This window comes from Jaculus jaculus, chromosome X, assembly GCF_020740685.1.
Source record: "Jaculus jaculus isolate mJacJac1 chromosome X, mJacJac1.mat.Y.cur, whole genome shotgun sequence".
NCBI lineage: Eukaryota > Metazoa > Chordata > Mammalia > Rodentia > Dipodidae > Jaculus > Jaculus jaculus.
This window is the reverse complement of record NC_059125.1, coordinates 101,687,542-101,701,715: the sequence shown is the minus strand read 5'-3', so window position 1 is coordinate 101,701,715 and position 14,174 is coordinate 101,687,542. Positions and strand designations below refer to the sequence as shown.

The window sequence follows — 14,174 nt, the reverse complement described above, 5'->3', positions numbered from 1 at the left end:
AAAATACTACAGCTCTCCTATTTTAGGAGGATGTCATACAAATGCTTCTGCATAGAGAAAATGCTTCAATTTTACTTGAACCTTTAAATTTTTTTTGTGAGTCAGTATGATCCTCAAACCTTATTATTAAATTGAGCTTGAGAAAACATGGTTTCAGTCAAGATTGCAATGGGTAGGATAAAATTAGGGTTTTTAACTAGGGATTTGGGGATCTCATAGAAATCTCTCCTCTGTGTGTGTATATCATATAAAGTTTCATCAAAAAGGAGTTGCCCATAGCTTCCAAAGAATTCTTAATGAGTCTTTGACAGAAAATTCAGGCATCAGTGCTATTAAATAACCTGTCTTAACTCATTTCAGCTCTATAAAGAATTATACAGGAGCTGGGGCAATAGCTCAGTTGGTAAAGCCCTTTCTGTGCAAGGGTGAGGGCCTGAGTTCAGATCATCAGTACCCTTATAAATGATGGACATGGAGTTGTGTGCCTGTAATCCCAGCACTTGGGAGACAGAGGAAGGCAGATCCCTGGAGTAAACTGGCTAGCTAGAATAGTTTGAATTGGTGAACTCTGAATTCATTCAGAGACCCCATTTCAATAAATAAGGTAGAGAGGCATTTAGGAAGACACCTGATATCAACCTTTGGCCTCCACACCAACACTCACCCACACAGCACATGTACACACATACCCAGCACTCATGCATCCACACATGCATGCACACCCCCCCACACACACAGATATGTAAAAAAGAATCAACTGTTGCTTATTTTAAGTAAGTTGTCTATATTTTTTCTATAATTTTTTTGTTATTTTTTAGATAGGTTCTAATGCTGGATTCAAGACTGCTATGTAGCTGAGGATGGCCTCAAATGACTAATCTTCCTGCCTGTACCTCTCAAACTCTGGGATTAGAGCTATGCACAACTATACTGGGTACTCTATTGTGTTTCATTTAATTATGATATGCTAACTGCTTTCGCCAATTTGGGGAAGGGAATAACTTTTATAAGTTCTTCAAGTATTCATTTACTTATCTCTCATTTATAACATCTCCTTTTTCAGGTTACTTCAAATGTTCCAGGAATTAGCCTCATTTTACCTACCTCCAAGATTATCTAAGCACTTTTGCAATATCCATAAACTCTTTCAAACTTTTCTAAAAGGTAGGTACCATTGTTTCAAAAAATACTTTGTCTAAGGCAATGCCAATATTCACTTATGGGGAACAAACCCATATATTTATAGCCAGTTTGTTTTTGACAAAGATTCTAAAATAATTGAGTATAGAAAAAAATAATCCCCCAAAATAGTGTGGAAACAACTTCATCTCCACATGCATAATATGAAGTTAAAACCTGACCTGAAAACACATATAAAAGTTAATTCAATCCTGGCATGGCGGTGCATGTCTGTAATTTCAGCACTTGAAATCTGAAGCAGAAATCAGAGTTTAAAGTTAGCCTGGGCTACAAAAATAGGCCCATTCTCAAAACAATCAGTTCAAGGTAGATCAACCACCTAAATGTAAAACTCCTGTAAGGAAAGACAGCATAAACCTGCATGAAATTAGATTAGGCAACATTTTCTTAGATGACACTAAAAGCACAATCAACAAAAATTTAGATAAGTAGTATTTCATCAAAATTTAAAACTTTGGTGTTTAAAAAACAATTACAAAATGAAAAGACAATTCTCAAAGATCTTGGGAAATACATGCAGTCAAAGAGCACAACTTGAAAATGGGCAAAAGGGGCTGGAGAGATGGCTTAGCAGTTAAGGTGTTTTCTGCTGAGCCTAAGGACCCAGGTTCAATTCCCCGGTACCCATATAAGTCTAATGCACAAAGGTGGCTCATGCATCTGGAGTTTGTTTGCAGTGGCTAGAGGCTCTGGCATGCCCATTCTCATTCTCTCTCTCTCTCTCTCTCTCTCTCTCTCTCTCTCTCTCATAAATAATAAAATCCTAAAATATGGAAAAAGGACTTCTCCAAAGAAGATAAACAAATAGTCAATAAACATGTGAAAAGATACCCAACATCATCAACCATTAGGGAAATTCAAACCAAAACCACACTGAAACACTACTTCAAACACACTGCGATAGCTATAATTAAAAACAAATACAGGGCTGGAGAGATGGCTTAGCAGTTAAGGCCTTTGCCTGCAAAGTCAAAGGATCCCAGTTCATTTCTCCAGGACCCACATAAGCCATATGCACAAGGGGGCACATGCATCTGGAGATCGTTGGCAGTGGCTAGAGGCTCTGGCGTGTCCATTCTCTCTCATTCTCTCTCTCTCCCCCTTCTCTCTCAAATAAACAAAATATATTTTAAAAAAGATAATTTTGGGGGCTGGAGAGATGGCTTAACAGTTAAGCACTTGCCTTTGAAGCCTAAGGACCCTGGTTCGAGGCTCGATTCCCCAGAACACACCTTAGACAGGTGCACAAGGGGGCGCATGCACCTGGAGTTCATTTCCAGTGGCTGGAGGCCCTGGCACACCCATTCTCTCTCTGTCTCTGTCTCTGTCTCTCTCCCTCTGCCTCTTTTTCTGTTGCTCTCAAATAAATAAATAAAAATAAGCAAAAGAAATTTTAAAGATAATTTTTGTTAAAAAAATACAAAACTGAAAATAGCAAGTGTCCACCAGAATGTAGAGAAATTGAAGCCATCATATTTTGCTGGTGGTAATGTAAAATAAAAATAGCTTGGCTCTTCCTCAAAAGGTTAAATGTAAAGTTATTACATGACCAATCAATTCCACTCTTAGGTATATACAAAAAGAGTAAAAAATGTGTTTAATGAAAAGGGAAATGACAACAGACACTGTGGAGACTCAAAACTCATCAAAGATGAAAATCAGAGGCTGCTGAGAGATCAACTCTAAAGGAGATTTATAGCATGTCCTCCAAGGCTCTAGGAGTATTGCAGAAGAGAGGGGAAGGAAAGAATGGAAGATCACAGGGAAGGAAGGTTTATTCTGAGGCATTGTCTGCCCCACAGAGACTGACTATCGCATTCATGGCCCCACAGTGAATATCAACAACCCCACAGAAGAGGGCCCTCAGTGGAATGGGGGAGTGGGAGAGGAGACATAAGAGAATAACCCAATGGGAAAATGAACAATTTATAATATGTTCACATATGTATGTTACCAATAAAAACATTTTAAAAAATGTGGCCAGGCATGGTGGCACACGTTTTTAATCCCAGCACTCGGGAGGCAGAGGTAGGAGGATCACCATGAGTTCAAGGCCACCCTGAGATGACATAGTGAATTCCAGGTCAGTCTGAGCTAGAGTGAGACCCTACCTCAAAAAAAACAAAAAAAACAACATGTGTATACACAAATGTTCATAGCAGTAGTATTCCTAGTGCTCAAATAGGGAACAATCAAAAGGCCATCAACTGATGCATGGATGAACAAAATGTAGTTTATTCATGTGACAAAATGTTATTTGGCTATAAATGAAGGATGATTGACAATATTGAGAAGCCAGTCCCAAGAGGTAATATGTTGTATATGATTCTCTTTAAATAAAAGGTCCAGAAGTAAACTCATAGGAATAGAAAGTACAATTGTAAATGTGAAGGGTCCGGAAGAGGAAGAAGGAAGAGTGACTTACTTACTAACAGGTATGGATTTTCTTTCTGAGTTGATGGCAATGTGCTGGAATCAGACAGTGCTGATGGTTGAATAAGTTTGTGAATATAATAAAAACTGTTGAATTGCATACTTTAAAGATGAATATATATGTGAATGCCATAGGATGTGAATTAAGTCCTAATTTTAAAAAGAAGTTTAAAATTCATGTCTAACTCCAGATTATGAAAAGTTGACAACTACAGTACTTTGGCAACTATGTAATAATGTAGTATGTATAAACTATATTGGATTTCTTTAATTTTTTTGAAAGTAGGGTCTCGCTGTAGCCCAGGCTGACCTGGAATTCACTATATAGTCTCAGGTTGGCCTCGAACTCATGGCGATCCTCCTACCTCTACCTCCCAAGTACTGGGATTAAAAGCATGCGCCACCATGCCCAGCCAGATTTCTTCTTTTTTTGAGAAAGGATCTCATCTAGCACAAACTGGCCTCTTACCTCTACCTCCCTAGGGATGGGATTACAGGTGTGCACCAGCACACTCAGTTTGAATTACCTACTCCTATCAATTGTTTTTTTTTTTTTTCTGGGTCAGTGATTGTCCATCTAGGTCTTGAAAAATCCTGAGATATATTTAAAGATCAAGAGGTGTCAATCCAGGCGTGGTGGCACATGCCTTTAATCCCAGCACTCGGGAGGCAGAGGCCAGAGGATCGCCGTGAGTTCGAGGCCACCCTGAGACTACATAGTGAATTCCAGGTCAGCCTGGGCTAGAGTGAGGCCCTACCTTGAAAAAACAAAGAAAAACAGAGAGAGAGAGCGAGAGAGAGGTGTCAAAAATAGTCCCATCAGTAAAGTGTTTGAAATGAAAGCATGAGGACATAAATTCATATACCCAGCAGCCACATAAAATGGTGGGTGTGGTAGCAAGTGCCTATAATGTCATTGCTGGAGAGGCAAAAACTGATCCTTGTGGCTGGCTAGTCTAATCCAAAAGCCCCAAGAGCAGTCAGAGATCTCATCTCGAAAAAGAGAGAGAGAAAGGAAATGAGATGGACAGTGACTCAGGATGACATAATGAAGTTGACCTCTGGCCTTCACATACACACACACATACACACACACACACACAGAGAGAGAGAGAGAGAGAGAGAGAGAGAGGTGCAAGCACACGGCTCCACACACATACACAGGCAAAAAAAATGTAAAACTGAAAAAAATATTTTAGTGATTATTGACAAGCATTTAATTCCTATCATCACAAAATACATTTAACAGAGGAAAAGTATGACAAAAATAAAACAATGAGAGTGTTACAAAACTTTTAAAAATAGTTTATTTATTTAAGATGGAGAGAGAAATATGCAGACAGAGATAGAGAGAGAGGGAGTACAGGCATGCCAGGGCCTCGTACTACTGCAAACAAATTCCAGATACATGTGCCATTTTGTGCATCTGGCTTTATATCAGTACAGGGAGATTGAACCCAGGCCAGCAGCATTTGCAAGCAAACATTTTTAACTATGAAGTCATCTCTCCTGCTCCCTAAAACATTTTTTAATCAATAATCTATGGGGTGTTAGAGGATGCTAAAGACAAAGAAAGAATATTAACCTGATAAGTTACAATCCATTGGTGAAACTTTCTCTAGAAACCACAATGATTTGTGGTAAAAGTCACTACTGAAATTTCTAGAAACATAAAACGTAATGACATATTAAGAAATAAATACCCATGTGCATACTTCTATGTAAATAATACATATGTTTATGTATTTGCTCCTGTTCTGTTAGAATCTTGTGTCTGTGTGACTTATCGTCAATCTGCACTGTTTTCAGGTCTGATAAGAGAGAGGAGGAGCAATAATTGATGAAAATAAATATTGATGAGGTATCAGAAAGCTCTGTGCCTACTAAGAAACATAAGAGAGGTATTTCTTTTCTTACCTGCTTTTTTGAGACAAGGTTAGCCTCAAACAATCCTTGTTTCAGCCTCCCAAATGCCAGAATTACAAACATACACCACTACTCATGTCTAATAAAGAAAGATTTCAATGAAGGTGATTAAGATTAAAAATTATGATGTATTCTGTATTTACAAGAAGAAAGACTGATTAAAGCATTCCCCTCCAAATCAAGCATTACTGAAATTGGATCAAAAGGGAAGTCATGCTCTACATCTGGCAGAATTCTATTTTTTTAAATGCTATTTGAACACAATTAAATACCAACTTAATTCCAATTGCTAATATTCTATCTAGTTTTCATCTTCCAGGTCTGCTGAGCATGGCTCTGGGCTCTCACTATCTCCCTGGGGAGCCACAGTCTCCTCTTCTTCCCAGAAAATCCATGAGTGTGAAAACTGTAAGGTTTTGTTTTGAAAAAAAAACAATTAACATAAAACAAATATTCTCCAGAATAGTATAATTAATCTCCCATGAGATCTTCCTTAAAATATTAAAAACTGTCTCCTTTCCTTGGGGATGAGTACTGGCTTAGTCTACTGTTTTCCTCAACTGTAAAATGTTGCTCAAGTTGGACTAGAATCACTAGATGATCTCTTTAAAATATATTGCAAATCTGATAGATTATTCTAGAGCTCTTGTTATCTGTGACAACACACACATCCACACAAACAGCCTTGAGTATTGCAATACAGCTCCTAAAAACAGAATCTTATTTGTTAGTGTTACTAGAAAGCCTAAAAAGTAATAGGCATTATCACCAAATGAACTGGAATCAAACAAAATGCATGACTCCTAGGTCTAAGACAAGGTGAAGTATAGTTGGTGGTTTGAACTTTTGTACCACAGGAATATAAAATTAATATGAATAAAGGGGAAGGAAGTCCCACGTGAACACAAACTAATGTGAATACCATCTGGAGCTGAAAAGGAGATAACAAAATCTTAGCACACCATAGTTAGCAAAGGATCCTTTAAAATTCAAAAAAAGCTCATTTAGAGCTCCAGGCATAGTGGTACATAGCTGTAATCCCAGTACATGAGAAATTGAGGCAGGAGGATCACAAGCTCAAAGCCAGCCTGAACTATACAGTGATTTCAAGGCTAGCCAGGATTACAAAGTGATGGCAGTTGTGTCTTTAAAATGAGAGGTGGGGTGATGAGCAAAGTGCTTGCTGCATAAACATGATGACCTGAGTCAGGATCCCTATCACCCACATAAGACTCTGGATATGGTAATACACACCTATATCCTCAGCACTGGGAGGTGGAGACAAAAGAATGTTTGGGAACTGCTGGCTAGCTTGTCTAGCCCATTTGATGACCTCTAGGTTCAGTGGAGAGATCTAGTCTCAAATAGTAAGGCGGGGCTGTAGAGATTGCTTAGTGGTTAAGGCACTTGCCTGCAAAGCCTAAGGACCCTTATTCAACTCTCTAGGTCTTGCATAAGCCAGACACACAGAGTGATGCAATTGCACAAGGCTGCACATGTGCACAAGGTGACACACATGTCTGGAGTTCAATTACAGTGACTGGAGGCCCTGGCATGCCAATTCTCTCTTGCACACACATAAAATGGCCAGTCTGTTGAGCTGGCCTCAAAAAAAAACACAAAAAACAGTAAGGTGGAGAGTGATTGAGATACCCAACATCCATCTCTGGCCTCTACATATAAGCACATACATATGTACTGAAAATCACAAACACACACATGCACCCCCCTACACTCTATCATGCATGCACATATACACTTACACATACACACACTCAAAGGTTATCTGAAATTACAAAAGGGAACCAATGCAATTTCTCACCCTCTTATAAAAAGTGAAACTAGGAGTCCAGAAAAGGGACTTTTCAAAACCATTATTTCATGATATAGCCTGGTTGTGGCCTTGGATCTAAACTGAGTCATAGTCAATTGATCCTGGGTAAAATATAAATACTCTGGGAGCCATACTTATCTATTGAAATAAATTCTGTTCTATGTACCTCACAGTCTCTTGTGATAATCAGATGAGGATAAAATATACTAACTTGTTTAAAAGGACATTTTTTTTATTTTCATCATACATTCACAGATGACAGGCACAAAAGCACATTTTTTACAAACTGAAAATGTTTGTAAATTCATCACAAACACAAAACTGACATAATAGAGGAAATCACACTTTTCTACAAGATTCGTAGATGATCATAGGTCTGACTCTGGTATTTTTGATGCTCTTATCAGGCTGAGATCCCTTTGAGGAGCCAATTGCCTCTAGTCTTTTCTTATACTTTCATCATACACAGGGAGGACTCAGGACTAGAGGTTGATTGCCAACCAGTAGAGAAAAACAGAGCCAGGTCCTGCCAAATGAGTTATTAAGGCCCACTTAGTATTTTATAGTACATGATTTTAATGATATTTTCCTTTCAATAATTAGTGCCCAAGTCCAACCATTTGTGCATTTTACACAATATATTCATCATAAACACTATAATGAGGTGGAGAGATGGATTAGCAGTTAAGGTGCTTGCCTTCAAAGTCAAAGGACCTAGGTTCAATTCCCTAGGACCTATGTAAGCCAGATGTACAAGGTGGCACATGTGTCTGGAGTTTGTTTGTAGCTGCTGGAGGCACTGGTGTGCCCATTCTCTTTCTTTCTTCCTCTCTCAGCAATTTTCAAAAATAATTTAAAAAATAATTTATAAAAACCATTATAATGAATATCAAAATAGCAGAACTAAAAGTCCTAGATCTATTACAAACACATAAGACTAATCTTAGTAACCAACAAACAGATTTTCCAAGGTAACATGATAACTTACAAGAATCCTAAGTAGAATTCATAGCACCTTTGTTTTAATGTAGATTACACTTGCAAGGTTGAAAGCTTGGGAAACAAATGAAGAGCAAACTTATTTACCTAAACCATCCATACAGCTTTTCATCCATTTAGGATTGTATTTCCCAACCTGTTCCCTAGTGTAATATTGTTAAATGCTCGGTGAATGTTTAATATTGAATGGTCCACCTGGATGGGCAGTAATTTCTACTTCTAGAGAATAAAACTGACCATATGTGTGTATATATATGCGTGTATTTATATATGCATACATGTATATATATGTTTGTATGGATGTATGGATGGATAGCATGTTATTGAATGGTAGGCTGAGAGGTCCCCAAGTACAGGTCAGAAACAAGGGAGAGAGAACAGAGGCCTATTTGAAATCAAGCTTCCACTCTCCTGGGAACAACATAGATCCTAGCAACACAGAACAAAGGGCTATAGACAAAGTGATCAAGGATTCTGGACCATAAACCATTTTTCTATCTCTTGGCTGTGTATATCCATACACTTTACTGAATCACCACTGCCTGCCATGCCTCCACATTATGTTCCTATCATGGTAAATGGTAAATACTGGGATTTTAGGCTTCAGGAGAATTTGTCATTATGTAATGGGTTTGTTATCAGATCATCTGGTCTCTGTAAGAGGATGATGATGATCCTGAGCCTGAGGATACTGTTCATCAACCAGAGGAGTTTGACCAACAGGAAAGAGACTGAGACAAAGCCCAAGGTCAGCCAGTCAGAGCGCTGCAGGAAGACAAGAACCCAAGTAGGATGACTTACAAATGATATTTTGCTAACCCATTTAAATCCAATCAACATCCTAGCATGTATTCAAGTAAACTGTATATGAAGAAATGGGTGACAGGATGTCATTACATTATTGAAAAATCCCTCTACTGTCTATAATTTTAATATCTTATGCTATCTAGTAGTTTCATCAGCTTATAAGATTTCTAAGGAAAAATAAAGGATCTTGGAGTTTGTCATCAAAAATGTTATGTGCCAGCCAGGTGTGGTGGTGCACGCCTTTAATCCCAGCACTTGGGAGGAAGAGGGAGGAGGTTCGCTGTGAGTTCCAGACTACTCTGAGACTATATAGTTAATTCCAGGTCAGCCTGGGCTAGAGCAACACAAGCAGCCATTTATGTCCCTAGCCTCCCACCTATTATGTCCCTAGCCTCCCTCATACTCCTCACAGCACTCACTGGTCCTAATTCTGGAGCTGTAAGTAGAGGTATGTTATGTGCCTATGGTCATGAAGGACATGAAGAGAGTGGCAGATAGAATGATCCACAGATCATAGACCTCTATATCCTCAGAAAACTTTTAGCACAGTTTTAATACATGAAAGTGGATAGATACATATGTTGGAGGGGAGAAGAAATAAAGGGGATTTACAATCTGTACAGGGGGATAGCTGGAATAGGATTTTCTTATCTCACCATCACTCATCTGATCTTCTCACTTGATAGTGTGACCTAACACAGTGATTGTTTCTAGTCCCTTCTGTACACTGCTCAATGATTTACACATTTGTTTGTTGAGGAACCTGAAGTAGAAACAGTAGTGCAATACCGGCTTGGTCCCCCTCAAAATTTAATTGATTAAAAATTGACTATATTTAAACTTTGCTGTACTTTGTCATATCTATTATGAATATGTTATTCTCATAGTTTGATGATGCAATGCTCCAAATCAGGACATCCAACTTAAGTATAGGAACACTTTATGAGCCCAATGTCTCATTTTCTCCTTTTCAAAGGGGACAAAACCTCAATGCTGTTACATCCTTAGGTCTCCTCTAGCAGCTGAGTCCCATGGCCTAACACCTAGGAATTTACCAAGATCTATAAAGATTGAGTGACATACACAGGAGGCCACATGAGTATTTCCAGGAATAGTGATCGAGGTCATATTTTTGGCTCCGTTTTGGCTTTGCCTTTTAGATCTCTATATCCCTGTTGAGAAAAAGAAAGCTTGAGTCCTAGAGACCTAATGAAGACACAGTATTCTTTCATCTTCATCAAGCCAATGCTTGCTGAGTGGTAAAGATACACTCCTTCTGTAGTTTCTTTCTCACTTGTGGCGTCAGCAGATTGGATGGGAGGAGGGAATGGAAAGGTTCACTACTCAGAGCACTATTTGGATGCAATTATGAGGCTCCACTGGCAGGCACTACTTTAAGATCTGCAAGTTGGAGCAAGTTGCCTTGTTCTTAGAGGAGGGATTAACTAAACCAATTTTGCCTAAATCAATTTGCACTGTTCGGATGATGTGTTTGTGAAGCAGCCAAGTCACCAAGTCACTCTCATTTACAGCAGTACTTCCCAGAGGTGGTCTTCCAAGGTATGGCCAGCTAAATGATCATTCTAGTAGTCATGAAAGTAAACAGGAAGAACACAAGCAGCCATTTATGTCCCTAGCTTTCCTCCTGCTCCTCACAGCACTCCCTGGTCCTAGTTCTGGAGCTGTAAGCAGAGTCTATCCTGGAACACATATGAACCCAAAATACTGGGCAGAGTCTAAGACCTCAGCCCAGCCAGAAGAGGACTCTGCACATTATAGGTGCTTAATAAATACTGAATCACTGCTGCTAGATTTTAATCATGGTTATATAGCCAAACCTAAAATTATCTATGCCACTTTTTATTAGACATTAACTAACTGCCCCCATACAGGCTAAAAATGGGTGAGGTTATGTATTCAAATGAGTCTGACTCATATTGTTAGGTTAGAATGTAATAGATATGATTCAAGAAACACAACTTAAATCCATCACCATTACTCTCAATGCCCACTCATATACGTGCTTTCACTCATTTGTACAAAATTAGGTGGGGAAAAGAGACTAAAATCTAAATACAATATGTATTTGAATACCAACAGGATTAATAATGGGAAATTAAAGTTTCTGTAAATTAGTTTTCCTACTTACACCCAGTCAATCAAGCAACCCAATAAAGGACAAATGAAGTGCTTTCTTTGAAAAGTATGATGCTGAGGGTTTACAGAATCCTTTCATCCTCAAAGGACCAAACCAATACTTATGGTACCCAGTATACAATATTATACCTTTTATGCAAGTGCACCAACTATGAAAGAAAGGTCCAAAGACTGTAAAGCTGAAGCAACATCAGATTTAGGGTGAAATCTTTGATCTTCTTGGCTCCTAGACCTGTGTCTCAACCACATGAATCAAGTTGTGAGGAGCAATCATGACAAATCTAATTCACATTCTATGCCTGTATTAAGGTAATTGATTGGGCAGGAATATATAAAAATAGCAAAGCCAGCTTGTCCCTCAGGGTAGTGATGAGTGGAGAGGAGGTAGAAAGAGAGGTTGTGGGGGGTGGTAATCGAGGGTAGAGCAAAAGCTCCCCACAGAGAAAGAAAACGTAGGGGAGAACTCCCTATTTGGCAACCCGTCTTCTACTGGAATATTGCTAAAGAATTGTTTGGAGTTTTAGGAGGGAACAGGATGGGGTGAAAGGCGGCCCTTATGGCCCAATTTTAGAATCAGGGGAATTAAACCTATACATTACTTGTCCATTTACAGTTTCCAATATATACCTTCGTAAATACTCCTCAGAGCCACACAAATATTACCATTAACAGCCTCACTCTGGAAAAAATCCTCAAAAAGGCAAAGTGAGAAGCAAGAAGCTACCTGGCTGGAAGGATAGATGTTGATGGGGAAAGTCTGAGGGTGGAGGCTCTGGTGGGAGATTCCTTTGGCAAGTGCTGTGAAGCATGAATAAGGGGTGTGAGAGAGTCACAGCGCCAGCGCGTAGGGAATGGGGAAGACAGAGCAAAAGTGAGGAGCCCAAACATCCCGATCCCAATTTCCTGCTCTAAGAAAGAAATGCCTCCAAAATATAATGTGCTGCACGCGAACTGTGAAGTAACCTAAACCAGTAATGTTACAGTAAACCTGCTCCGCCATTTACTTAATTCTTATGAGCTAGAAATGGGAAAATCCCATACCTTTGCCTGATTCAGTCACTGTGTGTTCTGTGGACACGTTAAGTTTTCCCTTTTCCCCACAGCTTTGGCTTCACAGCTAGGCCAAAAATAAGGAACCACCCAGACAGAGGAAGATTGCTCCCCAGAAAAAAGAGAGAGGGGGGGGAAAGAAAGGGAAAGAAAAAATTGGGGGGGACGTTAAGCTCCTCCGGGGCTCCCCGCTGGCGGGATGTCCACAACCTCCCAGCTGCTGCTCCAGCACCGCTGGGTAGACTGCCGACCCTGGGCGCCGCCCGGGCCCGGGACGCTGTTGGTCTCCGGAGCGTGGGAAGGCGGCAGTGCCCTTTCCCAGACTTGCGCCGGAGCTCCCGGAGAGCCCGTCGACTGCCCGCCAGCCAGGCCGAGCGGGAGGCCTCAGGCCGCTCCCGCCGGGCACCGGGGAGTGCCAACTCCGTCTCGGGAGGGTAGTGGCAGGAGCCTGGGCCACCGCGGCGAGACAGGGAGCCAGGGCCCTGACCGGGGCCCCTCCCGCCGCCACCTCGAGCCTCGCGGAGCCCAGTCACCCGTTCTAGCCCAGCCTGGGCGTCCTCGGCCAGCGCCTGCGCCGGCCCCGGCGGCACCTGAAGAGCAACCGGAGCCAGGGGCCGAGCCCTGCGCGGGGGGCGACGCTCGACCCCCCAGGGCCGCGGAGAGGGGACGCGTTTTACCCATATTGTTCCCGGGTGCCAGCCATGTCGTACGCGCGCCGCTGAGCACCGGCCGCTCGCCGGCCTCCGCAGCAAACTGGCTAGGGCTCAGGCGCGAGCTCCCGGGCCGCCGTCGCTGCCGCCGCCACCACTCTAGGCCGCCGCCCGCCTTCGCCTCGGCTGCCGCTGCCGCTGCCGCTGCCGCCGCGGCGCAACAGCCGGGATCCGCCAGCCCGCGCGCCCTGCGGGGGACAGCACGGAGACCGCGACGCTGCAGCGGTTAGGTCTCCCGGGCGAAACTTAAGAGTTTTCGCCCCTCAGTCCAGAGGCAGCACCATGACACCACCGCAGCACCACACTGTCATTTCCGCCGCCGCAGAGGGGGGGAAAAGGCAATCCCTTCGAAAGGGAGGTGGAGTGGGGGCCAACAGAGCTGAGGCTGACACCTAAAGGGAGCACTGGGAGGGGCCCCGGCAGAAGGGGCGCTGAGCCACCTTCCTGGGCTCACCTTCTGACGCCCCCGCCACTCCCAGCTCCCCCAGCCCCTCCTCTGGAGGCGCGTTTACATGTTTTCTCCCCTGGCAGGAGTGACCGGAGAAACCTGAGCAAGCTAAAGCACCGGGTGGGTGGGGTTCGGGTTACTACTGTACCTACCAGCTGATTCCAGCAGCCTTTTCTCCAGCGTCCTGTCATCTTGAAGACACACGGAGAGAGGGCCCGGGCGTGTGTGTGTGTGTGTGTGTGTGTGTGTGTGTGTGTGTGTAAGAGAGAGAGCGCGCGTGCAGAATGTGTGTGAAATGCCCAGGGAAGACTATAGTCAAACTCTTCTCCCACCTACCACCCACCCCGACTCCACAAGCCCCCCAGATTAGAGCAAGAAAATGCTATTGCACCCTCCAATGGGAAGAGTGTGCCTGGATCCTCCGCACAGGTCCTCCAAATGAAGCTGCTCTATGCAAAGTTAACTACAGAGTAAAACAAAAATAGTGGAGGATACAGAAAAGGGCAGACAATTGAAGGAAACCCAACCCCTCTGTCTTTTTACAAAGAGAGAATGGCTGTGTTCTATTGGCCTTGGGGAGAAGTTGTTCGAGTGGACTAAAGCCACCAAA

At 42.1% G+C, this 14,174-nt stretch overlaps 1 protein-coding gene across 3 annotated transcripts in view; it reads right to left on the bottom strand.

The window, feature by feature from the left end:
- The window catches only part of Mid2 (midline 2), a 114,903-nt gene extending 100,990 nt beyond the window's left edge, over window positions 1-13,913 (bottom strand). For 2 of the 3 annotated variants that reach the window (XM_004659146.2, XM_045140313.1), the window contains exon 1: window positions 13,084-13,183. In XM_004659146.2, the coding sequence (XP_004659203.1) occupies window positions 13,084-13,087 (4 nt within the window). In that variant the 5' untranslated portion in view covers window positions 13,088-13,183. Of the gene's footprint in view, window positions 1-13,083; window positions 13,184-13,716 lie in introns of those variants that run through there. The other variant, XM_045140312.1, reaches the window with a different exon arrangement.
- Window positions 13,914-14,174: the final 261 nt, after the last annotated feature.